At 39.7% G+C, this 27,175-nt stretch overlaps 1 protein-coding gene across 1 annotated transcript; it reads right to left on the reverse strand.

Moving 5' to 3' along the window:
* Nucleotides 1-2,283: 2,283 nt before the first annotated feature.
* On the reverse strand, nt 2,284-27,175 carry MTAP (methylthioadenosine phosphorylase). The gene is made up of 8 exons (XM_057373075.1): nt 27,121-27,175; nt 22,009-22,095; nt 17,941-17,999; nt 15,506-15,673; nt 10,314-10,416; nt 5,684-5,923; nt 5,042-5,164; nt 2,284-3,215 (listed from the first exon to the last, which is right to left on the reverse strand). The coding sequence occupies exons 1-8, from the start codon at nt 27,157-27,159 to the stop codon at nt 3,177-3,179; spliced, it is 858 nt and encodes a 285-aa protein (XP_057229058.1). The 5' UTR covers nt 27,160-27,175; the 3' UTR covers nt 2,284-3,176.

Genomic DNA, 27,175 nt, shown 5'->3' on the forward strand with positions numbered 1-27,175 from the left:
CTGTATAGAAAAGAGAGGCCCTGCATCTGAGATAAAAAACCTGGCCTTGGAGGACTGGACTGACCATAAGCCAAAAGGGGGAAAGAGGTTGCCCCCCCACATCTGAAGTGAGTTGATGCTTAGAAGAAACTCTGTTCTGCCAGGAGATTTGAGAGAGTGGCCTTACGCCGCTTAAATGATGCAGCCAGCCTTGRAGGACTGTTTTCCTTTCTCCCAYGAGGTAAAGAAAAGAATCCCATGCCATCAGCAGTTATACACTGACTGTTTCTTCGGAAAAGAACTTCCACAGCTTGGAGCTGTAAGGACTCCTCCYATGGTGCTGGAGAATAACGGTAATGAGCAGTCTGATCTATGYYAAACTTTCATCCCTGCCCCCTTGTGCACACAGGAAGGCATGGAGGGGTGGGGAGGGGCAAGCTGGGAGAGACAGGTTTGCAGAGAGAATAACAGGTGTCTTAAAATGTCTGKTTTTTTTCTTTTCCTTGTAAATTTTTCCTTATCTCTGTTCCCATCYCCAGTGCAGWAGWTTTTTACTAGTCCTTAATAATAAATCTATTTTGCAACTTAAGGGGTTTTTTTTTGTTCCTGTCTGACTATTTCTGGAGCATATCTGTATCTTTCTCTCAATTACCTTATCTAAAAGCCTTAAATTTTGATGTKAATTKGGCTTTTGCTCTTCCTTCTGCCTCTCCAGGCGGAGGTGGTGGGGTGGAAACATGGCTGCTTTGGCTTTCTGCCCTGGACTAAACCACGACACATGTCATTAGAAGCTGTGGTGAAAGGTCTCTCTCCATCTTTCTCATAAGCCCTCTTTAATTCTGAAAGGCCAGGTCTCCCCAGAGACTTCTCCAACCTGAACAACCCCAAATCTCTCAGCCTGTCCTCTTAGGAGGTGCTTCATCCCTGATGATCTTTGTGGCCTTCTACTGGATTTGCTCCAACAGGCCAACATTTTTCTTAGAGAAGACCTTAGAGCTGGATGTAGTACTCCACATAGRGTCTCATGAGAGCAGARGGGTGAAATCASCTCCCAAAATCTGCTTTTGATRTAGCCCAGGATACAGCTGGACTTCTGGGCTGTGAGTGCACGTTGTTGGCCCACGTTCAATTTTTCATCCACGAGCACCCCAAAGTCCATCTCCACAAGGCTGATCTCAATCACCYATGCTTCAACTCAAATGCAGCACCTTCTGCTCAGCCTTGTTGAACTTGGGCCCCACTCCTTGAGCTCTCAAGGTGCCTCTGGATGSCATCCCTTCCCTCTGGTAACCAATTGCACCCCTCAGCTCAATGCTTTTGCCATCCACAAACCCAATCCCACTACCTTCTTTAATTGAKGAAAATACTACCCAGTAGTGGTCCCAGACCACTGAAGGACACCACCTGTTATTGGTTTCCACTTGGACACTGTGCTGTTTCTGTAACTCTCTGGATGCATCCATCCTTACCCAGTGCTCTCATCAGCTTTGCATATGAAGAAATTGTAACAGAAATGTATAAGAAAACCACCTATKCACCTGCTTTGTGCCACTGTCCTGTGACACCAAGTACCCATACAGAAAACAAAAAACATATGCATAACAATTACCATTATATGTCACTACCAAATGCAAAAAGAGAAACCCAGGGGGATTGAAAATGGACACCCAGAAAGTTCTTTCTCTTAGAACACCCAGACATGAATTTCCTGGCTCTGATCCAATTCACCAGAACTGCCTACGGAAGAAAGATAAAAATGGGAACCATTCTTAAGGCCAGATATATTATTTGGATTAGTGCAAGGTAATGAAACGTATGTTCAACCTCTGGCTCCTGCAATCCAAGTTCTTAAAAAATCAACAGGTTAAGCTATTTTCCCAGGTATTTGAAAAGGACTTCTATTGGTTTTCCTACAAAGAATATGTCCAAATCTAAAGACTTTTGCAGCAGGAGACTGGGTGTCTAATAGAAAAATAYTAGGAAGCTAAAATGCTTATACACCTGCTTCTTATATTCCTCTTCAGATTAATTTTTTTTTTAAACATTACTATGAGAATCCTTACCTTTTATGTTTGTGATCTTTTCCTTGCATTCTGATCCATTTCTCCCTCAGCAATCCCTGCTGTTCAGGGACTTAGAACATAAAGTTCTGAGCAGCATACTATTTTATAAAGGGTTTTTCTAAAAGCGCTGTTCACAAGGTATCATCAGCAACCTGTTCCATGAATGGCAAAGTTCATTGTGAGCTATAAGGACTAGAAGGAAATTTTAAAAAATCCAGTTTCCACACATCTTGAAGAACCRTATGTTTAATTTGTTTTATTTACTAGACAAGAAGCAGCAGGTTATTTTATTAAAATAAAACTGTATTAAAAAAATTGAAATGCATACATTCAAACCACTTGAGCACATTCATCACTTAATACAGGAACCAAAACTGGAATTGTTCAATGAAGTGGAAAATGGCCAGCAGAGTGTTTGGGACACTGGCAGCAAAGCACTTTTTCTGTACAGTTCTGTAAGTGACGTAAGCACATCTTCAGGCACTAATTTGGTTTAGGCATTACCTCAGCCTCTTCAACATTAACACATTACACAACTGCTGCTGTGACAGAACCACCACAATTATTAAATCACATCTTCCAGCACACAAAACAAAAACACTGCTTTAAAAAAATCACTGGAATAAAAAATATGGATAATGTATAAAAATAGTACAATTTTAATTTCAAATTGTTTGTTCAGTTTTTCTGTTATGTTTCTGGAGTGAATTGTAACCATGTGCCTTGTTGAAGGAAAAGCTGGGAGGTAGAAACAGCAACACAAATAGCCTGTGAATCTGCTTTCTTAGACCTTATTTTATGAAACTGCAACAACAATATTACTTAGACTTTCCTTTCTACCATCAATTAAAAGGTACCACTGAATAGAGGATACTGACTTCTTTTGTCTGACCACTGTCTGATACAGTTTGTCAGTAGAGATATTTAGTTAAAAACATACTCAAATCTAATTTTAACTATCTTATACATGATCAAGCCAACAAAGATTTTAACAGCTGCCTTACAAAGAATCATTGATCAATGTTGAGTCCATTCTTTTAAGCTTTAATAATTTTTGAAGATACAACCTCTAGGAGTTCAAAAGTGATCCACGGTTGCTTGAAAGCATTCAAACTTCAAGGTCCATCCAGGTTGTTACTGCTTTGGCAGGATGACTGAACACTGCACTGTTGTCTGAAATACAAAGTCACAGTAGATAAATGCTTCTTCTGCCAATGCAGAGAATTACTTTTAATTGTAAAGGCTACATACTTTGCCTGAGAGGAGGCTGTGACCCCATGGGAGGTCCATGGAGAGAGGAGCCCTGCTCCCAGGCTGGAGCAGCCTGTCCCTGAAGGACTGCACCCCATGGAACAGGGACCCACACTGCAGCAGCCTGAGAGGGATTGGTGCCCATGGGATGGATTCCCATTGCAGCAGTTCACAGGGAGCTGCTGCTCCTGAGATGAAGCCACATTGGAGAAGTTCATGGAGAACTGTCCCCCACGGGAGGGACCCCACGGTGCAGCTGGGGAACAGCTCCTCTCCCTCAGCAGAGGGAGAAGCCTCAGGTGATGAACTGATCACAACCCACATTCTCTGTCTTCTTGCATTGCTGGGGTAGGAGATGGAGCTGAAAAGGAGGAAGGCGTGGAAGGAAGGTGCTTTTAAGGGTTTATTTCTCATTATCCCTCCCTGATTTTGTTAGCAATGAATTCAATTAATATCTCTAATTGGCGCCTGTTTGGCTTGTGATAGTATTGGATGAATGATCTCTCCTATTGGATGAATGATCTCTCTCTCTCTATTGGTCTTTATCTCAACCCAGGAACCCTTAGCTATCTTTTCTCTCTGCTGTCCAGCTGCAGAGGGAAGTCAGAGAGCAGCTTTGATGGGTACTTGGCATCTGGTGAGCATCAAAACGCTATGCAAGAGAACCATATCAAAAGTAAAACCAGAAATTTTATCCAAATCAGAACACACTTTCACATATATGAAGACGTGACTTATGCCTGTGCTTATCCTTCTTACTCATCCAAAATTCAGCCAACGGATTTTTGGAAAAAAGGAAGAAAGAAGTTAGAGAGGAAAATTATCAGAGACTTGATTCCTTCAAAAGTTTCAACAGGCTTCCTCCTTTCCAGACTGTTGGGCTTCTGCCAAGAGGGATCCCTTTGGCCCACTTCTGTCTGCAATCTGTCTTTAGCATTTCAATTATCTTTTCCTGTCTCCCACACCAGCTCAATATAATCCTGTTGCTCTCATGCTAAATGATCTTGTACTCCCAGAAGTGGCTATTTGTCAGAAAAAACTTGTTGAGAAACTGGATAGACATCCGAACTGTATTAACATAGTTTTTTCCCTCTTTGATATAGCCACAAATGAATCTCAAGTATGCCTGTGTAATGCAGGTGATAAAAAATGTCTAAGTAAACATTATCTAACAAAAATTCTGCCTAAAAATTCCCTCACCAATATACTTTAAAATGTTTTTTCTTTTCCTTGTTTTTTCATGYGCTTTGGACTTGAAACCTGTGAGAGAACACAATTCTAATAATTTCAAACTGATTATTATCCGTATCTTGTAACAGACTTCTCTTCTACATATTAAAGGGAGCATAATGTTTTTGGTTTGGTTCAGTCTCTTCCACTTGACTCTCCATTGTGTTAAGATCCAAGATCAGGGTTTTATTTGGACACTCAAATGTATTTGTAGCTTAATTTGTATCTCATTTATTTGTGTCTTATGAAGGATAACACCCTGTATCAACCATATACAGCTGTCAATTTTTTTTAACCTTTTCCAAAACTTCTTGCAATACTGAAGCTAGACTTTCGCAACAGAACTAGTGATAACCTTGTAGAATCTGTCTGCCCTTCTTGAATGGATTCGGTTTCTTGAAGCATTTACTCTGAAATGCTTTTATTTACACATAAGCATCCTGTAACATACCTGTGTTCTGTGTAACATATAACATGTGTTATCCCTGGTACTCATCAGCTCTTATTCGTGTACTTACTTTCAGAGTGTGCAGGGTGTTGGTCCATTCCATGGAGCCTATCTGAGGTATGGCAGTAAGGAGTATGCTTGTAGCCTTATTTGCATTCCCCTTCAGTGTCTTTAAAACTTTATCCACTGAAACCTAGAAACAGAATACAACTGAGTGGTGTCTCTCAATTTTGATGGCACATATTTTAAACACCCAAATATATTTAACTCAGAAGTCTAAAAGTGAAGTCTTAGAATATCTCAGTCTTTTTAGATAGTAAAAATACCTTTCCTCTGTGTGTGTATGGTTTATACTTKTGTATTGTAAATAGGAGAACTAAATACACATTGTTTTGCACAGAGCTGCAAAATAAAAAACACTAGGCCAATTACAGGAAGGCAAGTCACACAGAATTAATAAGCTACATACTCACAGATCCTGATTCAAACAACAAGAAACAAAAGGTTTTGCTAGTAGTGAGGCAGGTTTATGAAAATGCATGAGAGCAACAAGTGACTCCATTCTTACTTTCACAATCATTAATCAAGAATGACTCAGGGATACTAACATAATTAAGAACAGACTTAGCACAGTATGTCAACTCTGATCAAAACCTACACATTCTCATCCAAATCCCTAAGGACAACAAGAGAGGAAAAACTTTTCACTCACTGCTTCTTCATGTTCCTTCCAGCAGTCATAATCTGTTGCCATGGCAATACTAGCATAACTCATTCCAGCCTCCTTCGCAAGAATCACTTCAGGCACTGTAGTCATGTTGATAACATCAGCTCCCCAGCTGCGAAACATACAGCTTTCTGCTCGAGAGCTGAAACGTGGGCCTTCGATGGTGATCATTGTCCCYTTGGAATGACACTGGAGCCCCAGCTTCTTGGCCGTCTCAATAAGAACCTGCAAAACATGCCAGTGTCAGGGAAAGGAAATAATTCCCCCCATGCACTGCTTTTGCATCCCATAAAAACTTGCATACATTAGTTAACTTTATACAAAGTAGTCACACTTCATATGGCTACAGCTATCCAAAACCAAAGATCAGTTTTGCTTTCCTCGTCCAATAAGAAAAGTTAACAGTCCTACAAACAGGGATGTCTGATTTTGTCAGTATCAGTTGGATTAATGCTTTTAATGCAGACCAGGAAGACTGCAAACCAGTTTTTTTTTTTGCATATTTACACTGTGTCTACATTGCAACCGGAATGGTAAAAGCATTCCACTTAGCACTACATTATCACATGGTGGAACTGAGCCAGTGAGAACAGTAGTAAGAAATTTACATTTTGAAAGAGAAACTCTGCAAGAACATACTYCAAAGTGTACCCTGGGAATCTGTGCAGAAATTATTACCCCATTTTCTCATGCCAGTGGCTGACCTGTACATTTGATGTAGCATGTACTTCACATTATTTATAGTTCCAATTAGGATCTCACATAATGCAGAATAATCCCAACTTTTTCTCTTGGTAATTGGCCTGGATAATGCCAGTTGATACAGTGGGAATAAGAGGGTACCAGCCTAGGTGAATGGGACTAGGATATCCATCACTGTCCTGAATAGGAAAGCGAAAGGAACTACAATGACACTTATTTAAAATGGCCTTCAACCAAAAAGAAAAGCTTGAAAAGAAAGCAGCATGAAAAATGTGGTAGGCCAGGAGGGACCTTCATAACACAGCAGCAGTGAAAAACCTAGTCTGACACCACTAGAAACTTCTTAGCATCATGACTTAGGCCATGTGGAGCAGGTTCCCAGCAAAACACTGTGAAACGCCTAGACTCAACACAAATGGATCAAACAAGCAGCAGCAGCAGCTCAAGTGTTACATGACCTTGTGGGCTGCCTTCTCTCGTTGCCTTCYGCCTAGTATGATTGTGAGGAGCAGCACATCATAAAGCTGAAGTACCCACATGTGCCATTACAGATGCACATACACAGGTAAGTCTGCACTCTTATAAAAGGGTGGGTGTGCATGTAACCCACACGTGCTGGGGCAGGATACTTGTGCATGAGACTGCACGAATGTTTGTAGGAGTAAAGCTGAGTTTTTGGGCATTAGCCATAGAAAGACATACAGGAATCTGTGGTTTATTAACTTGATTTTGTGACACTGTCCTTGTCTCCAAATCAGAGACATGAATTTGAGAATGAAGGATTTGGGTGGAYAAAGAACTGGCTCGATGGCTGCATGCACAGAGTAATGGTCAGCAGTGCATTGTCTGTGTGGAGACCAGTGACCAGTGGTCAGTGTTGGGGCTGCTGCTGTTCAGCATTTTGCCAATGACATGGACATGAGAGCACACTCAGCAAGTTTACCACCAACACCAAGCTGTGTGGAGCAGTTCAACACACTGGAGAGAAGGGATGGCATCCAGAGGAACATGGACAGGAGACGTGGGGCTGTGCAAACCCCATGAAGTTCAACAAGGCCAAGWGCAGGGTCTTGTACCTGGGTTGTGGTAATACCAGATGCGGCTAAAGGTTGGGTRGAAAAGTGATTGAGAGCAGCCCTGTCGAGAATAACTTGGGGGTGATGGCTGGTGAAAAACTCAACATGACCCGGACATGTTAACTCCCAGCCCAGAAAGCCGACGGGATCCTGGGCTGTGTCCAAAGCAGCATGGCCAGCAGGGCAAGGGAGTGGATTCTGTCACTCTGCTCTGCTGAGATGCCACCTGGAACACTGCATCCAGCTTTGGGATCCTAACTGTAAGAAAGACGTGGAACTGCTAGAAAAGTTCCAAAGGGCTCCTATGAATGAAGGAGGAGCCTCTCCTATGAAGACAGACAGAAAGTTGGGGCTGTTCAGCCTGGAGAAGGGTGCACAGAAACATCRTAGTAACTTTACAGTATCTGAAGGGTTCTGTAAGGAAGGTGGATAGGGACTCTATCAGGAACTGCAGCAATAGGACAAGGAATAACAGGACCAATTTGAAAGAGGGGTTAGCTATTCGGAAGAAATATTTTAACATGAGGGTCGTGAGACASTGGAAGAGGCTGCCCAGAGGGGCTGTGGATGCCCCAAGACTGGTAGCATYCAAGGCCAGGTTGGACAAAGCCTTGAGCAACCTGTTCTAGTGGAAGACATCCCTACACATGGCAGGAGCAGATGGGACTAGATAATCTTTAAGGTCCTTTACAACTCCTTAATATTCTGTGATTCATTCAGTGCTGTAAGTTAATCTAATATTAATCACACCAAATATTTTGGTTTATTGCTGCTATTAATTCTGACTATATGTTTAACTGAATGCCAGTTAATTACACTGTTCATAAATCAACAAATGGTGTCACGACTTCATACACAGTTGAGCAGTACCTTTCTGAAACTCTTTATAAAAGTTCCAAATTTACTGCCTATAAGATGTTTTGTTGAACCTCAGTTTCTAAAAGCAGTAAAACCAAGATACCCTATGTTTTTCGAAACTTCACAGRAAAAAAGATAAACTCCATTTAAATTCTCATTTAATCCACAGTGCATACACCAACTAAACCAGAATATTTTAATATATTTTCACAAATGCAATATAATAAGAAGTTTTCCAACATTTTCATGCAAAATTCCTTAAATAGTATGTTACAGCCACAATTTTGACTTTATTATTATTGCATTTATCTGTGGAATTCTTCTGAATTGGGATAAACTGGGCTGAAAGTATTGCAACAATTTTCAGAGATAGTTTCAGGAAAAAATTCATGTCACTTTCACCTGGTACTTTCAAATGAAGTGAAAATATTCCTTCTCAGCCTCACAAAGAGCTCAAAAACCACAYGTTCTTTAAGACATCTGTTAGGCTTTAAGACATCTGATTAGAATGCATAGGCTAATGAGATAATGATCACAAGTGAGACTGGGAAGTACCTAAATGTTTTTCCTCTGTTTGAAAAGGCACRCTTCTCTGCTGGCTTTTCAAAAAATGTAACAGTTAACAACTGAAAGAAAGTTAATCTTAGTTAGGGATATGTTTTCTGCAGTCTTGAGAAATGTGTTATGTATAAGTACTTACTTTAAAAAAAAGACAGTGTGAAGTACTCCAATCACCAAAGTACTAATACTTCTGAATCAGCTTCTTAATAAATTCCTTGCATCTGCTGTGATGTAACATCATGCTCACAGACAGAAAGCAACTAAATGCCAATAAATCTTTGGTAAGAGCATGTGGCTAGGCTCTTTTTGCAAGAAAAATGCRAAGTATTTTGCACAATTTGCTGTCCAGTGGAAGAAGGGGAAAACCACACTCATGTATAATRTAGAGTGGCTTGTTTCTTCATGAGACTTAAAATATCTTTAGCTCATTGCAATACACCTTGATCCCARTGTGGACATCTCCAAAATACAGTGTGGCCAATTAACAAAAATAACCCACAATGACACTGAAGTGAATTGGTGACAAAAGCAGAAAAGATCAGTAGTACAATGTTTGTTGGGTATAGATTGTGCCACCTGCTTCACAATTCAGCTTTGTCTAGCTTGCAAAGAGCACATCTGTTAGATGGGTATGACTGATTCTGTAAGACTCCTGCTCCTCTGAAGAATGTAAATCCTTGCAGCTTCTGATCAGAGCATTCCACAGCACCACAAAACGTGCAGTTCAGTCTTCACCTTCCTTTTTCCTCAACTCTAGGAATACACTGAGGTGACATATTTAATCAGATACACTCCTCCCAGAAGCTTATAAAGGTGCTGAAAAATAAAAAAGTGTTTCATGCTCTCTAGTCTAAGAAGCCTGAAAATCTTGAAGTAACACAACTGAGAGCAACAACAAAGAAAAAAATGTTAAAATAATTTTGGCATGTTTCAACATTTAGCATCTTAAGCCTTGACTCTCCACCACCACCCACCACCTATGTACAAATGCAATACTGCAATTTCTGTAAATGTGAAAGTATTACTTATTTAAATATTAGTGTTAAGCATGTAGAGTGCCTCTACCGCAGGTGCAGCTTTATTCAGAACACAAGTGAACTAATTTCTAAACCTAATTGTTTTGTTCACTTTGTTGTTTTCTTGGCTGGTTACTTGATAAGGATCTTTTGCCCTGTTATTGACACTCTGGAGAAATCTGTTGCCAATTGATTTCTTTTGCATACCTCCCCCTTAGGAAGACAGGCACAAGATCTTTTACTTCCCATGTGTTCCAAATGTTACATTTATCTTTAATACCATGATGTATCACAGAAACAGGATAAAGAGGTGCATATTGCCTCTGTATTCTAAGAATCCACAATTTGACTAATATATCACAAGTAAGTGCCATACTTGATACTATCACTAAATTCACTAACCTCTCTGGTTTTGGTGCAGAATGGTTCAGCCATTGGAATATGACATACTCCTGAGAGACCRGAATGCTGTCCATCATATAAAGTACAATGCCTTTTAGTTGTCCTAGAAAAACAGAAAACATGCTTAGAACAGACAGAAAACRGAAGAGGAAGCAACAAACTGATACAAATAAAAAAAACACAGCATCCCTGGGAGCAGTAGAAAAAAATCGGTATGATACTAGGGACCACCTGTAATTCRGTTTTGCCTGTGTACAAACCTTTGAGAATTGAGCTGAAGAGTAGAAAACCATTACTCCAGTGGTGCATTGTCAATTCCTTATGAAAACCTTTTGTTAACCAAGACACTGAAATGCTGATTTGTTCCTAAATGACATGAACACCCACATTCTAGTGTGMTGTGATTCTACTTCAAAACCATCAGGTAATTTAATAGTGAGGCACGTAACCTCTGGAAAAAAAGTACAAGTAAGCTTTAAGAAAGGGAAGGAATAAAATCCCAATTACCACAAGGCTAGTCAAAACAGAACTTGTTCATATCACTGCATTCCTACATTGAAAGAATGGGAATTTACAAGCTACAAGCTTCAAGCTCCCAGCATGAACGAAGTGTGAATTCAATCATAAACCTCTTGGAACAGCGCGTCCTCATGTTCTCACAACAGAAGTATCACAYACACATGCACTGCCAGCTTCCARGTAGAAGCATCCTTTTTCTCTCTTCTTTCAACTGAGGAATTGTTTCCTTGCATGGTAATGGTCAAACATGCTGCTGAAATTATCATTGAGCATGCTATTTTGGGACACATGGAACTGTTACCCACCATCACTTTACTCTCATGCACTGCCTCAAGCTAATCCACCCAACTGGGTGGTGCAAACCCTCGGGAACAACGTTCTCAGGCACTCCCTTCTTTTCCTGCAGACTGTCACATATTGTGCTTTGCAGGAGAAAATGAAGACAAAGCCTAAAATCACTCTASAGTTGAAATACAAAGTATCTGCGGRTAATACTTTTTGTAACAGCTTCACAATACAGTCACTAGGAAATACTTAAAAGTTTTAAATACAAGTTAAATATTAGAGAAGGTTTGGAAAAAAGAATCAATAGGGAAGCCTTAAGAATGAGATTATGAGGAAAGACAGGGACAAATCAGAAACATCTAGAAAATGGAATACAGCTGTTAAAATCAGTTGAAACACTAGTATTAATTTTTCCTTTATGGGATACTGAAAAGCTTCAAATAGAAAGATGTGATTTTTCACACTTTTCTATTTTGTCTTCTAATGAATTATTTAGAGTTGGAGGAAATGGTCAAAGTCATAATCCATTTCCTGCATCATAGTATTTCAGATGTTGTTAGGCAATTTAAATCAGAAATGCCCCAAGGAAAGATCACATTTGCATAAATATTAATATCTGCCTGTCAGACACCTTGTGTTCTTTGACGATACCAGCCACATCACTACATGCCCTCATAAAGAAAACCCACCACATTTAGCACCATACAYACAAACTGCATTGGAGTAAGTAACAACAGTAAGACCTGTAACTCTTTAAACAATGGACCACAYGTGTTCACATGTAAGACAATTTTTCCTCTATCTTGAGGTTTAAAACACACCTGGATATTATATCCCACTGTCTCTGCAGCAACAGTCAYGTTTTAATCAGACAGTAAGGTGGCTTTTGCTCCTTCATTTTGGTTTTATTACAGTAACACACAATTTTCTGGCAATTCTGACCACAACTGATTCTAAGAAGYAAAATCCAACTCAAGCAAGTGAACAAACGCATCATTTTCATCTGTGACAAACAGCCCTCTTAAGACTTTCATCATCATCCTTCTTCCAGTAGTACTGAATTATCAGACTACTGGTAAATAAAGAACAGAATGTAAATTGAAAATGGCATCAACTGTATAGAAAGCAGTCTCAGTAAGCTCTGCATCTTTCAGGGACACTGAAAAAAGATTCTCCTACAAAAGAGCGTAACAATACTGCAGAAATTACAATTGTGTATGTGACACAGAGAACGGAAACAATAAAATTGGCAGCTGTTACAGGAAGCTATTTTCAGCATCTCCCCAATTGAGCTCAGTCATTCAAGTAAGTAGTTACTGTCATGCTCTTCTCTGCCGAGCAAATATCAGCAGCAAACCACACAGAAAGTATTCAAAAGCCTCCAACCAGCCTGATGCAGTCAACTGACTAACAGGGCTGCAATTAACAAACAAGAGTCAAAGGTAGAAAAAAAATTATCACAGATTTTAAAAGTATTTTTTAAAGAAGGAAACATGTGTTGCAGCCTGTAGTACCAAGTGGCTGGTTTTGGATTTGGAAGCAAGTAGAACACAATATAAATATTTTTGTATTTATTTAACAAAACCTATATTTTATTGTTTAAATGCACAAAACAAGCACAAAGAATGTGAAGACTATATACGCAATCAAACACTAGGGGTGGTAATGATCTGAAAGATCAGATTCTCAAAAGTTTGGAAATCTTGTATAGTTCTAATTACACCTATTAAGTGTTCYATACTAATTGTAAGTCAAACCTATGCTAGGCAAAAGTCGTACACAATTCCTCATATTGCAATCCTGTCATTAATTTCACAGTGCACATGSCCAGGGAGAGCAGTACAATAGCTGCCTAYAGTTTTCTGCTCAATTTATTMTCTTSTCCCAGYCCTATTCACAATTCCTTCTTTTTGYTTCATATCTGTAAGGAGAACTGAGAATAGGAATTATCTTTATTGAGAATATATAYAGAGAGAGCCYAGATACTAAAAAGTACCTTGACACTAGAAGGCATTGATTTTATTGGTGGCTTCAGTAAATCTTTGGCACTTAGACCAWGACTTCTTTCCTATGTAGTATCTGGCATGGGTTAATCAGTATAGAGAAGCCAGAGTATCTTTCAAGAAAAACACTGACTGTTTTTAGAAATTTAACCAGTACCTTCTTTCAAAGACTATTAACGCTGTTTGCAGAATCCTGATCTTTCATTAGAAGGTATTTCAGAAAAATTCTATCTTTTCAGACTCTGGTGGACAACTTAATATATTTTGTCTCATGAAAATATCTTCCCATCAGTAGGACTGTTTTCATAATGACTTATATAATGCAATCACTCTTAGACCACTGTGAAGGGCTAAATGCAGACCTCCAGGTCCTCCAAGGACCTGACAGTCTAACACTSCCTGACATAGAACATAATGAATAAAAGACTTGACACAGAAATTCAGCTGTCAAAAGAGACCGACTATAGTGACATATCAGTTTTCAGAATTAAATGGCCAAGTTGGGGATTCATATTACATATAGTTTTCCACATTGAAACATTCTCACATGCATTTCTGAGAAGCTGTTTTGTTTCCTGAAGTCATTAAACAAGTCACAACAAGTTTCCACTTGCCTACATCAAAATGAAAACTTACTTTCCTGAATGAAACACTGCTCATAAATAGGCTATATCATTACTACTAGTGACCATGTGAATGAACTCTAAATGAAGACACAAATCACAGAATAGTTGAGGGTAGAASTGGCCTCTGGAGATCATCTGGAGGTCCACCTAGAATGGGTTGTCCAGGTCCATGTCCAGATGGCTTTGGAGTGTCTCCAAGGATGGAGACTCCACCACCTCTCTGGGCAACTTGTGTCAGTGGTCCCTCACCTTCAGTAAAATGTGTTCCTTGATGTTCAGAGGGAACCTCCTGTGTTTGTCTGCTCCTATTGCCTCTGGTCCTGGGCACAGCTGGGCAGAGCCTGGCTTCTTCCTCTTTGCACGCTCCCTTCAGGTATTTCTACACATCAGTGAGATTTCCCTTGAGTCTAGTCTTCCCCAGGCTGAAGAGTCCCACTCTCTCAGCCTCTCCTCTTAGGAGAGGATGCTCCAGTCCTCTGTTGGRCTCTCTCTAGTTTGTCCATATCCCTATCGCACTGTGGAGCGAAGAACTAGATACAGTACTCCAGGTGGGGTACACCAATGCCAAGCAGAGGCTTTCCTCACTTACCCAAGTGTCTGGCAGATGATAATGCTGTCAAAATAACTGGRGCTTGACTCACAATCATCCAAACCACATCCCCAAAATTTACTTAATATCCTTCCTACATAAATCAGTATCAATACTAAAAAAAAAGGAGCACTGTCAGCAATACAGCTGATATCCACCCATAAATCAACTCTGGTATAAGARGAAGCAGATTATATGGGGCTTGCCCCTGCAGGGTACTTAGTAATTTAGATACACTATATTTAAATCCTATTCCTACAAGAAAAAAAGCATTTCAGTCACACATGCAAAAATAAAAAAAAAAGTCTGTAAGTCAAAATTTGAACAGCACTGCACTGAAGGGAACAAATCTAGGTTTACGTGTTCAGTTGGAAATGAAATATTAACAGCGATACCACAAATGCCCAAAGGAGCTGCACAAACCATTTTAAATACTTTAAATTAGGTGGAATACCCAAGTAAGACTTCAAGATATAATACACCTCCAAGTATAAAAAATAAATTTATCCTTAAAATGTGCAACCACATCTTTGAATTACTGGTGTTGCTGGTGATCTTTAAATGTAGCTTTATTCTGCCCCCAAATTTGCTTGAATTTTTCTAATCAGATAATCAAGGAGGACAAGACTAGCTGRCATACACAGATTTTGGCAACAAATTTATTTACTTGCTTATGATTCTTAACAAACCGGATATACAAGCATCTATCCTTGCTTTAAAACAACTCCCTCTCTTTTGCTGCTGTGATGCATGAATCTCTCTTCTGCAGGACCTCATTATTATGGCATATATTTTCCTAGCTGACTCCTACTATGTTTTCTTGCACCTCTTCATCCCATTTCAGATTCTTCATAAAACTCGGAATGGCTTGTGCTCTTATTCGTGTTTCTCTCCCTCATCTGAGAATAGGAGATTTCTTCTGAAGAATAGTCTCTTCTTGGAGCTATACTTTAAGTTCATTCATGGACATTCTCCAAAGCCTGCCACTTCTATCTCTGTTAGAATGGAACTTCTTGTAATTGCATTCCTATTTCCTACCGCGTTTTCTTGTATGAGTCTTGCTTTTTGACAGAAGAACTGAGGCTATCACCTCATTTTACAAAAACTAAACATGAACATGTTTTATATGGTTTAACCCCATTTGTCCTCTTTTTTCTCCCTCTTACTCACCTGTCAATGAACTGGTCAATTATGACAAGATCACCAGGTTGTATTTCCTCTCGTAGCGAACCACAGGCAGTAGTCACTAAAACATGAGAACAATTTTCTTCTTTCAATGCCCAGATATTGGCACGGTAATTGACGTTTGATGGCATAATTGTATGATGCCTTCCATGTCTGCAAAGATACATGTTACAAGAGAGTAAAATATATTTGAATGAAATTGCCTTCCTTATCCCAAATAAACAGGATTCCAGGAAACATATTGTCACTAACAATACTGGAAATGGAACTGACCATTTCAGCTACTTACGGTGTATTTTGTTTTCCCAAATTTATTAAGCTTCTCTTCAATTTATAAAGCACTGGTAAAATTTTCTTTTTAAACRCAAAATTATATGTTCAAGACTGTAACAAAAAGAATCTTAAAAATACAATTCAAATATACTTCAGCAGCTTCAAAATTAAAATAAGGATTCTTCCCTGAATTTTCTAAGTCAGTTCCATAGATTCTGAAACCGCTTTTCCGTACAATACAGGAAATTTTAAAGGTTTATATACACCTCCATGAATTTTCCACCCAGAAGTGTTGCTTATATGCTCCCACACAAAGAACAGTGCGTTACAGGACATTGTGTTCTGTCATCTTTCCAAAGAAAACAGTAGAATCATCACATTTTTCTCTCTGATCTTGAAGTGATCTGACAGCTTTCATATATTAAAAGAATGACTTCACACTGCTGCTCYTTTTATTCTTTTTCACCAAGACAGGAAATACTTTGTCTTACAAGCACAAACTTTTGTGCTATCTCTGTCTTTGCTACAGAAGTACACCACTTACATGATTAGATGCATTGGAAAATTATTTTCAACCACATAAGAGAAAAGGAACTTAATTTCTCAGCTCATCTTTTCAGAGGACAAAAAGTCTTAAGAATTGGATCATTCAGGAACTGCACATGACATGACAAAGCCCTATCAGGCAGGATTCTCATGTTGTTCTAATGTTCTCATTAGCATTTCTGATAAGCTATTGATAGGCACACAGATTTATTGCTCTATTRCAGCTGCTGTCATTATCTTCTTATAGAATACATATGTCCTTTTTTCCAATCTGATTCAGAAGCCAAAACACAAAGTAAAATTTGCAGGTACCTTAGCCCTAACAGTAAAGCAAAAGTTTCCTATAYGAAATAAATCCCAGTGAGGAGGTAAACCACAGCCAAGTTGTTCAGACGTCTGTGGTCCAAGGTCTGCTTTGGAACAGCACAGCTATGATATCTTGACTTAGAATTTCATTTGTGAAAAGGAGAAAAATGTTGTCCAGGTGTAATAAGACACATGAGCAAAGTCCATGAAAGATAAGGAAAGTAAAACCACAGACAGAAGTGCAGTTGCAGAGATGGTTAGCAGTCAGCAGCTTTAATGGAAAAACACTGGCATGAAAAGAATTGAGCCCTGAGTGCACCACTGGGTCCTAAGTGCCCTGGCATCTATGCAAACTCCTGATGCCTGTGAGCCCAGGTGTTCCTGCCTCCAGCCTCAGGCCCCAGCCTTCGTTCCTGCCTGAGCTATGTCACAGCTGTGCCTGTCTCTAGCCCTGTCTCTCACACGGCCTTCACATCCATGCTGTAGCTTGTCTCCAGAGCAGCATGGGCTGTAGACATAAGCTATAGATTTGTCTCTCACCTCCTCCCGCTCCTGCCTGAACTCCCCAGATGGATCCTGTACTTGACTAATCACCTTCACTTGACTGGACCTGCTGATGGACCCTGTCATCAGCACCTGCTCTGTCCATTCTCCCCAGATGCCAAGAACTGTGTTAGTATTCTTAACATTAGTATTTAATCTAGTAACAAGTTGGTTACATCAGTGTGAAATKTCCACATTCATTCTGCAGATCCTTTTTCCAGGGTTTCTGCTGAGTATAGTAAAAAATGTCAGAACAAAAATGACACAGGGAGGAAACTGCAGGGGAAGCAGCCCCTTAAGCAATAACTGTAAGAGGCAGAGGACTCAGTAATCGAAGAGAATGATTTGGAGGAGTTTACAGTGGTACCAGAGACATACTTAATTTGGAAGCTGACATTGTCTCTACTTCACAAAGGAAATCTGCATAGACAATGAGTAGATGAATTCTGAGGTTWTCATGACCACCTACCTACCATAAAAACAGGTCTTGCAGGTTGCCATTCTTATTAGGGCAATACCACCTACTGGATTTTTTTCCTAACCTAGACAGCATTTTTAATATTCTCAGCCCTTGCAGAATCAAATTTGCTCACAAAAAACCCAGACTTCTGCCGGACTTTGCTAACAACCACACAGAGCAAGATGATGCTAGAGCGAGATGATGCTAGAGCAGAAATTCAGTTCACTTAATGAAAAACTTATGAGGAAACTTTAAAATGCATAATACAAGCCCCCTTAAAATACCCATTTACCTTGCTAAGAGGACACAGTCCACATTTTTGATCTTTCCCAAAATCAAAGCATCTGATGGCTGCAAAACAAGCAAATAAGAATGAGTTACAGCCTGACAATCACATTAGAAACCTTTAGTATTGCCTCAATATAAGTGCAACAATTATGGAAGAAAATACTATTGCATTGTTACCATTGTAGTCTCACATTTTCTTGAGCTAGTTCTGTAATTTGTAAGGCAGATAAGTAAAACAGTCTGCAATAGAAAGATCAAACTGGAGGCCAGGAGGATTATAGCAATTTTCTTCTGCGCTCATACTGACATAAATATTGCAACTCTTTACTTTGGAGTTTGAAAATAATACTTCCCAACATATCAAGAGAGTATTTCAGACATTAAAATAGTAGCATGTGCATACTACCATTAAAGTGGTTAGCATGCCTCATTTTTTCATGTAAATTGCAGTTTCTTTTTGCTAAATAGGTGCCATTCTCTACTAAAGCCCCCTTCCAACATAAATCACATTTAATCTGTGCTTTTCCATTGCACTTCTTCTCTGTCCCCTTTCCAAGTAGGGCCTCTAGCTCAGAGCAGGGGTGTGAAGAGTTCTGGATTCCTCCAACCCACGCTTCACTCACCTCCAGCTTCCTGAAAAACTCACTCTTCCATGCTGCTGGAAGTACTGCTTTTGGGATGTGAACTGTGATAGAGAAATTCTGGTACGTAAGTGGCAGGAGCAGTGCTGTATTTGCTCAGTCCAGGGACTTCTCTCACAGATGTGCAACAAGAAAATACAATCTTTCTGACTACTAACCAGCCAGGACAACAGAGAACTTAAWTTTTAGCTGTCCAGCAGGGACATGTACACTGCCATGGAGATGGATCATCATGCCTATGAGAGGCAGCCTCCGAGTCATCAACCACCATTACAATAAATAAAGTGCTCCATGGGCTTTGTTCTGCTCCTGGCCTTCAGGGACCTGAAATATTCTATGTTCTAGCTTCCCTTTTTGTTAAAACATCGACTAGCAAAATCACAGTTTATATACTGATCACAAATTTGCAAGTGTCTTGAAAGRCTCGCATATTCACATGCAGAAATGTTCTGTTGCCAGCTACTTGTTAGAATACAAACAAAATTATAATGCTAGCTGCAATATTTCAATTAGCATTTAGTTTTACAGCTGTTGACTTTATTGCATACTTGAAAATTTGCAAAGATCTACAGGGAAGTGATATGGCAGTCCCATATTAAAGATAGMCATTTCTAATAAAAAATCACCTTCTACTTTCTATTGCATAGCTCCTTTTGGTAATTATTCATGTGAAAGCTCTCCAAAGCACCACAATTTACTTAATCACCAATGTTTAAATTCTAGCAGACGCTTACTACTTTTTTTTAAAGGAAATATTCCCAAAAATTTAGGTTTAGTTATTCTGTAGTTATTCTGACTTCTTTCAAGTCTCCATTTAATATTAAACTGATACTTAAGTTGATATTAAACTGCTATTTACGTATTTAATCTTTATCTTACATAAATTCTTCAGAACCAAATTTGGTTTTAAGAGTGAAATTTCACACAGGGCAAAAGCCTTGCTGTCAAGCAGCCAAGGCAACTTGCCATTTCAATATTCCAGAACAAGGACARTTCACAAAATTAGCATTTGGGATTTTTTTTACACACACTTGCTGTTTGAATTAATAAGCACTTAGCCCACAGAAGRATATAAAAACTTTCCAGCGAAAGTTCTTGCCTCCCATCAAGAGATCAGTAAGTTGAAGACTGGACTCTTTGCTTGACAAGTAACATTCAAGTTTATTGCAAGAGGTAGATTTAAGTTCACAACAATTTTCAAAAAGTTTGGGGTATAAAAGTGCTATTTGATATTCATTCCCATGACARAACTCGACTAAATTCTGGAGATAGGCATACACTGGCAATCCAGAAAGAACATAACTGCTTTGAAATCCACAGGCTTCAAAATCTATTTGCTGCAGTCAGGGCTTCCTTCCCATCTGCTCCCAAACTGGCACTTCAAAAGGCTTCAGGATGGTTGTGTAACAGTACCGGCCACCTGACACCTTTGCACAGATTTCCATGAGATACATTCTGTGCCTTTTCTAGGTGACATACTGAATATCTTTTTTTGCACATGAATTGTAGAAAAATGGAAGAGAAAAATAAATACTTGGAACAAAGAAAGTACTGTGAAATGATAAATGGACAGTTTAAGAAAAGAATTGCAGATATTGCATCACAGTTCATTAAAACATATTAAATAAAGAACACAGAATCACAGAATTGTTAGAGTTGGAAAGGATCTGTCAAGATCTGCTAGTTCCGCCTTCCTGCCTAAGGCTGGCTTAGGGCTCATTCTATCCCTTCATCCAGGTCAATGATAAAGAGGATGAATAAGGTTGGACCAACTGTTGGTATGTTCATAAAGTTATAGAAACTGAAATTTCAAACTATGGGTTAGCCACGTAACATAGCTAATGGGTACTTCCATTCTACTCCCTTTCTCCCACAAATTCTTTCCAAATGCTGTACCTGTTATCTCAGACATAGCCAGGAGTGATGACAATAAAAAATTTCCAATGGAACAATCTGAATTCAAACCTCTAGAGTGGTATTTTTAAAGGAGGATTCAATAAAACAGCCAATAAAAAGTTTGCAAACATTAAAAATTCATAAAAGTATTTAACTACTTCCCTCTTGTCATAAAACCCAAGTCAAATATATCTGACTGATATACAAACCCAAGTCAGTGCTGCAAAACAGAAAAGGAAGAATAGAACCCTGGGCAATTAACCCCAAATTATTATAGTAACAAACAATTGAAATAAAGCTCCTTTGTCTGTAACATAAATATGCATGAAGTATTGTTCACCTTTTCCCTGGTCTCACCTCAGAAGTTAGTTGGAACAGAAAACATAATGAACAGGGAACACTTGTGGCAAAAAACTATCTCAGAGAYTCCACAAGACTCCATTTTACCTGTGAGCTCGTTTAGGAACAAAATTACGTACACTGTTTTGGGGAGGGACAAGAGGAGTTTAAGTATTACATTACATGGTCTGATTTTCCTGATGGAAGCAAAAAAGGCTGAATTGAAAGGTTGAACTCCCCCCRGCTTTGTTTGCCCAATATACCCATGACCAGAAAAAGGGAGGCAGCCCCTAGAATAATTTTCTAAAACAGAAAGATACTTTGCCCATTTGGGAAGAGGTGATTCAGACTAAAGATCAGCCATCCAGAAAGCAAAACAATCTAATTGAAAATCTATTCTGAACAAAGCTTTTTAGAAGCTTCAAAATTCAATGATGAAGAGAAAATTGCTTGGAACACCATCTGTTGGCCTGCAGGAGAACAGTATTTTCCATATCTGGAGATAGAATCCAAAAAGGTTTCAGAGCATTTTCCATACAATACAAAAATTTTGACATACTGAAAATAGTGGAAGGAGACAARGGAGAGAAGACAGCTGGAATATTAATAGCTATAAGCTTATTTAGTATTTTTAAAAATCGAATAGACTGCATTTTCATTGTTATTAATGTAATTTGAAAGATCACAGGAGGACCAACATCAGCACTGGGAACTGCAAAATACCAGTCATAATAGTTTACTGTTTTCAAATATTTTTCAAATAATGTAGCTATAAGAATGTTCTTACATTGGCAGGGAAAACATAATTCAGTAGTCACATGGCAAATAGTATTCCATATGCCTCAAAAAATGGCTTTCTGCAAGTCAGAAAGGTTCTTGTAGCAATCTGACAGATAATACACGCCACATATCAGCACAAATTTGTAAGAGAGGGTTTATCCCTTGACCACAAATTCAGGACTGAGTTTCTAAATTCATCTATCTACAAATGAGAAGAGGTGTAGTCTCCTTTGCACATCATCTTTGCAATACTTTGTTTCTACAAACTAAGAATCCCACAAAACATAGCAACCAAAATAACTTCTGCCAGCACCTCCTTTATACATTCATTTACCAGTCTAAAAATTCTTAAAGCATAAAAACATCTTGAAAACAGGCAAAAAAAAATCAGTAATAAATACAAATGTTATACAGACCTTGCCATAAGGAGTGTCAACATATTTTTCTGTTCTTCCTTCTAAGATATCYGGATCATCCAGGCCAGTTCCACCAATAATTCCAATCTTACACAGAAAATACATGTTAGTCTTTCAATTTACATTTAACTGCAAAATTAAAACTAACCAGGCAGCCACAAAATGTATCTTCTTCTGGAGATGAGGCTAGACTACAGAGCTTAATATGCCCATCACAATTTTCCAGACTAYAAATTGCAAATACCTGATTTTAAACACCTGTATTTAGCTTGCCAATTTCTTACCCCATGATTCTCCTCTTTAAGATACTAAATAAAAAAAGCTATGAAAAAATCCACAAAAATGTGCCAATTAAACATTTATATCCAGTACAAAAATAGAACGCCATCTGGGAATGTCTGTAATGAGTGAGAAATACATGTATAAAGCCCATTATAACAAAGGCTTCTTGTTTATGTGGAGGAAAGATCTTACACATAACCACCATACTGAATACCAGGCTGTCGTGGGCCCAGCTGGAAATTAAGCATCACGCAGCCACTTGCTCAAACCCCTCTTATTTCCTCCTGCATTCCAGTGGATGGGGGAGAAGAACCAACATAAAACTTGCATGTCAATATAAGAATACTCTAATAACTGAAAATGCATTAAATATGGTAATAAGGGTAAATGATAAAAATAAAAACAAAAAGGGACAAACAGGTGATGTACAGTATAGTTGCTTCCCACCCACTGACTAATGCCAGATCACCATTTCCAAACCCAGACTGGCCGCCATTCTGGGTAACTCCCTCAGTTTATGTATTGGGCATGATGYCCCATGGTGTGGAATATCCCTTTTGACAGTTTGGTTCACCTGTYCCAGCTATGCTCCCTCCTAGTTTTGTTTGCATARCCCCKCTACCTCCTCCCTGGCAGAGTATGAGACAGGGAAAAAAGAAGTTCTYGACTTAGGATAAACATGACTCAGCAAAACCCAAAACATCAGTGTGTTATCAACAATGTTCTCATTCTGAATCCAAAACACAGCACTGTAACAGATACTGAGAGGAAATTAACTTTACTATACCTGTAACCCAGACACAGGCATTTCTATAGGGTATTATACTTCCAAAATAAAGAAAAAATTATGGAAAAAAATAGTTTTTTGTGTTGACCTGACAAAATCTAAGAGGTTCCCCAACTAAAGTCCCTGTTGTGTCTTGATTTGCCTGTGATTGCATATTCTAGCTAAGAAAAATGCATCTGATTTTTCTTGTTTCTAGTTCCTCATTGGAAAGTAACTTGGTTTCTGTCACTCTAGGGATAGTTAGATTTTCAATCACGTCAAGTTTTCTCTTGTGTTCAGAACACTTGTAAGTCTTTGGATGGAATCAGTTCTGTCAAGCTTTTTACAACTGAAAACTTAGTAATGATATTTAAAAGTGATGTCACCATTTATCACACACAGAGAAAAAGCTAGTGCTTCTTTTTTTCTTCAACACGACCAGTTGTTGTAAGGTCTGTTTCACTTTCAAGTTGAATTCATATCATAACTTATTTGCTTATCAGGGAAAAACAAAATCTGAACCATCCTGACATAACTCATTACAAGGACTGAAAACTTCCCAAAACCTCCTGACTTCAACATAAACACCCCCCCTTCCACAACACACACCCAACTGCCTCTCACTCTAGCTTTTTCTTACTTTCACATTCATAGAGACACAATTTGTTCGATCATTGTATTAGCTGGCTCATCAAGCATTTCTTTTCAACAAGCAGAGGCTCTGTGGTCTTCATTACATATCAAATACCTCTAAAATAACAAAGCTTTCCACACCAGGTGGTGCAAACACTGATACGATAAGGTAGTGTTAAGCGATCTCCTACTTCCCCTTGCTACCCCCTTGTGGAGCACAAGGAGAAGTGCAAAGGAAAATAGTAAAAACCCACATACTCGGACCCTGAATACTGACACAARCTTCAGGGAAGACCTAGATCATTGTTTGCAGTAGTACTAATGGGTCTGTTCCCATGTTACTCGTGTTGCTTAGCTATCACAAAGGTTCCGACTTAGACTGCTCATGAAAATCCTAGAAACTATATACACATTAGACACAGTAATAACATATTGCCTTAAGAACTCCGGAAGGTATGCAACAGGAACAAYAATGAAACTCAGAATGAACAAAAGACCATCTTTAACATTTTATATGTGACATTCAATAAACACGGATGATTGCTACATTAATGGACTATAGGACTGAAATGGTGCTTTTTTTTTTTTTTTTGATCTAGGAAAAAAAAGGTTTCTTCAGCAACTTTACTAGTTTTAGCTTGGCGCAACACTTGTTTTACTTGTGCCCTATGACTTAAGATTGAGAACATTCAAAAGGGAATGCTTACCTTTCTGAACTTCTACACCTTGCAAAGTGAAAGTTGTTGGGACTGAGGAAAAGAGTGCTATGCTGGAGAGAGCAGCTACAGATGCATAACATAAAAGTTATTTTGGAACTACAATGAATTTAAGAYCATTACGAACGGCAGATCCATCACAGTGGATGGATCCTGCACTGACTGCTCCTGTACAGAAAGCAGCACGCCTGGCTTGAGACAGTATGGCCAGGTGTGTCTTCTTCCAAATTTGCTCTCAGCCTCCCTAAATCTRCTGCCACAGCACCATCATTATGTGCTTTGGCTGCACTGTTCAGTTCATGAGTAGGCTTTTACACCAACAGCCATGCTGTCAGAAGTGGCAGCACTGCAATGAGCTTCCAAAATATTCACAGCTCCCAGGGCACAGAGGACCAAATTACAGAAGACCTAGACTATGCTGATTTTTTTTTTCTGGCTTCTTACCCACTGCAGAACACCTCAGTGGCAGTCTGGTCAGCCCTCAGGCCAACTGAGGCAACACTGGAYAGAGAAATGCTGGGCTCACTTAAAATTCACTGCAGAGCTACTCCAGTGTAAGGAAAGTTAGGCAGAAGAGATTTTAGAAACAGCTGCTTCTACAATCATGTAATGTCAACTTGCAGCTGACAGTTCTAATCCTAAAATTAATTTTATCTGACAGACAGTTCTTTTTCTTCCAGTTTACATAATCTCCAGAAATAATGTTTGTATCTGGCAGCTAGATGCAAAAGTCTGATTCTATAGTTCTGCTTTCCAAGCCTTCTAGTGAATTAATGAAAGGAATGCAGAAGCTCTAGGCTCAGTGSTGGAGATACCCTCTTCTGGACAGGATAAGATTAATTTTTCCAGTAGCTTGAGAGAGCCATGACTAGGACACAGAGATTATTCTATACCACCTMATACAATTTTCCAGAAACAGGAAGGCGYCCCTGATCAGGGGAGTGTGACAATTTAGTATTTTTGGGCTCTGCATAGTGGTCAGCAGTTGTATATGAACTGCTCACCTCTCTCCTATATTTTTGCTATTAATACTGTTGCCTTTTGCTTTCTTATCTTGTTGTTTTCAGTAAATTGTTCTTATCTCAACCCATGATCTTCATCTTTTGTGCCTCCAATTCTCCTCTCCATTCTGCTGCAGGGGAAGGTGGGGAGGAGACGCATCGTTTTGCATGATTTCACTGGGAACATTAAACTGGAGAGCACCACTTCTAAACCACAACACTCTGTCAGGGAAGCTGAGTTCTATTGCTTCTTACCAATCCAGGCACTGAAGGGATGGGAAGACAGGAGTTGATGAAGGGAGAACAGTTTCATGTCTCCTCAAAAGCCAGAGGAGTGACCTCACATCTAGGAACGACGTCAAGAATGGGAAGATGTTAAGAGTGTATTCTCCATTTCAGACATTACATCCTAATCCTACAAAGGGACAAGAAACTTATAACTTGTAAAAGTTAATGGAGACTGTATCTAGCATTATCTCGAATTACATCTCAAATAAAATGGCATTGCAGTAGAGTGAAACACARATTATTTTACTATTATATAGGTGATCTCAAACATTGGGATGAAGAGCAACACAAGTGAAACCTAACAAGAAGCTATCACATCAGTAACTACAAAAATCAAATCCATTTCTCTGTCGGAGGCCAAGTAACAATCACTGAAGTGTATGCCTTTCTTCACCAGGTGTTTGGTGAACTCCCCCAAGCAGATTTAAGCCCAAGGCACAGAGATATCAGTCCTGTAACAGCCTACACTTGTCTAAGGGTGTTAAACACAAGTACATGTCAAGTATTGATCCCCTATGGATACTTTTGACATTTGTCAACAAATCTTTCTGTATTTCTCTCTTTTGTTTCTGGGTATACTGAGGAATGGGCAAAGATAGCATTACAAACATTTTTTGCTTAAAAGGAGAAAAAATCAAGGTGCATAAAATTTACAGTTAAGAGAATAAACCTGTATATTAAAGACAGGTTGGAATTGTTTTCTACACATCAGAACAATGGGGAGTTGCTTCAYCGCAGAAATATAGGAGTTTCAGCCCGATTCCCGGCCTGCTCGCCCCTGGTGCTACCACCGCTTTTCAAATACACAGGAGAAAAGTCTTAAAGGCTAACTTTCGCGCTGCTCACTTCTGCAAATCTTTTGAGACCCGTGCACGTTTACAAACACAGCCCACAGTTACAGTCCCGCCGCAGTACTYCTCCTTCTCTCTCCACCCGACACACCGCACCCGGGTCGGATAACCGGAAAAGGAGGCCGCCAGCTTTCTTAAAAGTAAAGATTTTTTTTAAAAAATAAATAAATTAAAAATCCTCTCTTCCGGGACGGCGGCGGGAGCCTCTGCACGGGCCTGGGCGAGGGAGTGCCCGGGCTGGGCGCCACCCGCCACAGCCGCACCGCCGCAMACCCGGGCCCGCGCCCGGCAGGAGGCGCGGCGGGAAGGTGGGAAGGCGGCAGGAAGCGGGGATGGGCGCAGCGGGCGGGMRGGAGGGARGGAGAGAGGAAAGAAGGAAGGAAAAGGAGGAAGGAAGGCAGCGCCTCCCGGCACGCGCGCGGCACCGCCAGAAGGGCAGCGGCGCGACCCGCAGTATCCCGCTCCCACAGCCGCCCCATGACGGGGGGCGGAGGCGAGAGGCGGGGAGGGATTGCGAGCGGCGATGGACACCGCCTCCTCCCTCCTGAGGCGCGGCTGGGCGGAGGCGCGCTTACCTTCACGGGCAGCGAGGCGGCAGCGGCGGCGGCGGCCATGCTGGCGGGAGGGCGG

Source organism: Malurus melanocephalus, unplaced genomic scaffold (assembly GCF_030028575.1).
Source record: "Malurus melanocephalus ecotype Western Australia unplaced genomic scaffold, MMel_1.1 scaffold_184, whole genome shotgun sequence".
Classification (NCBI taxonomy): Eukaryota; Metazoa; Chordata; class Aves; order Passeriformes; family Maluridae; genus Malurus; species Malurus melanocephalus.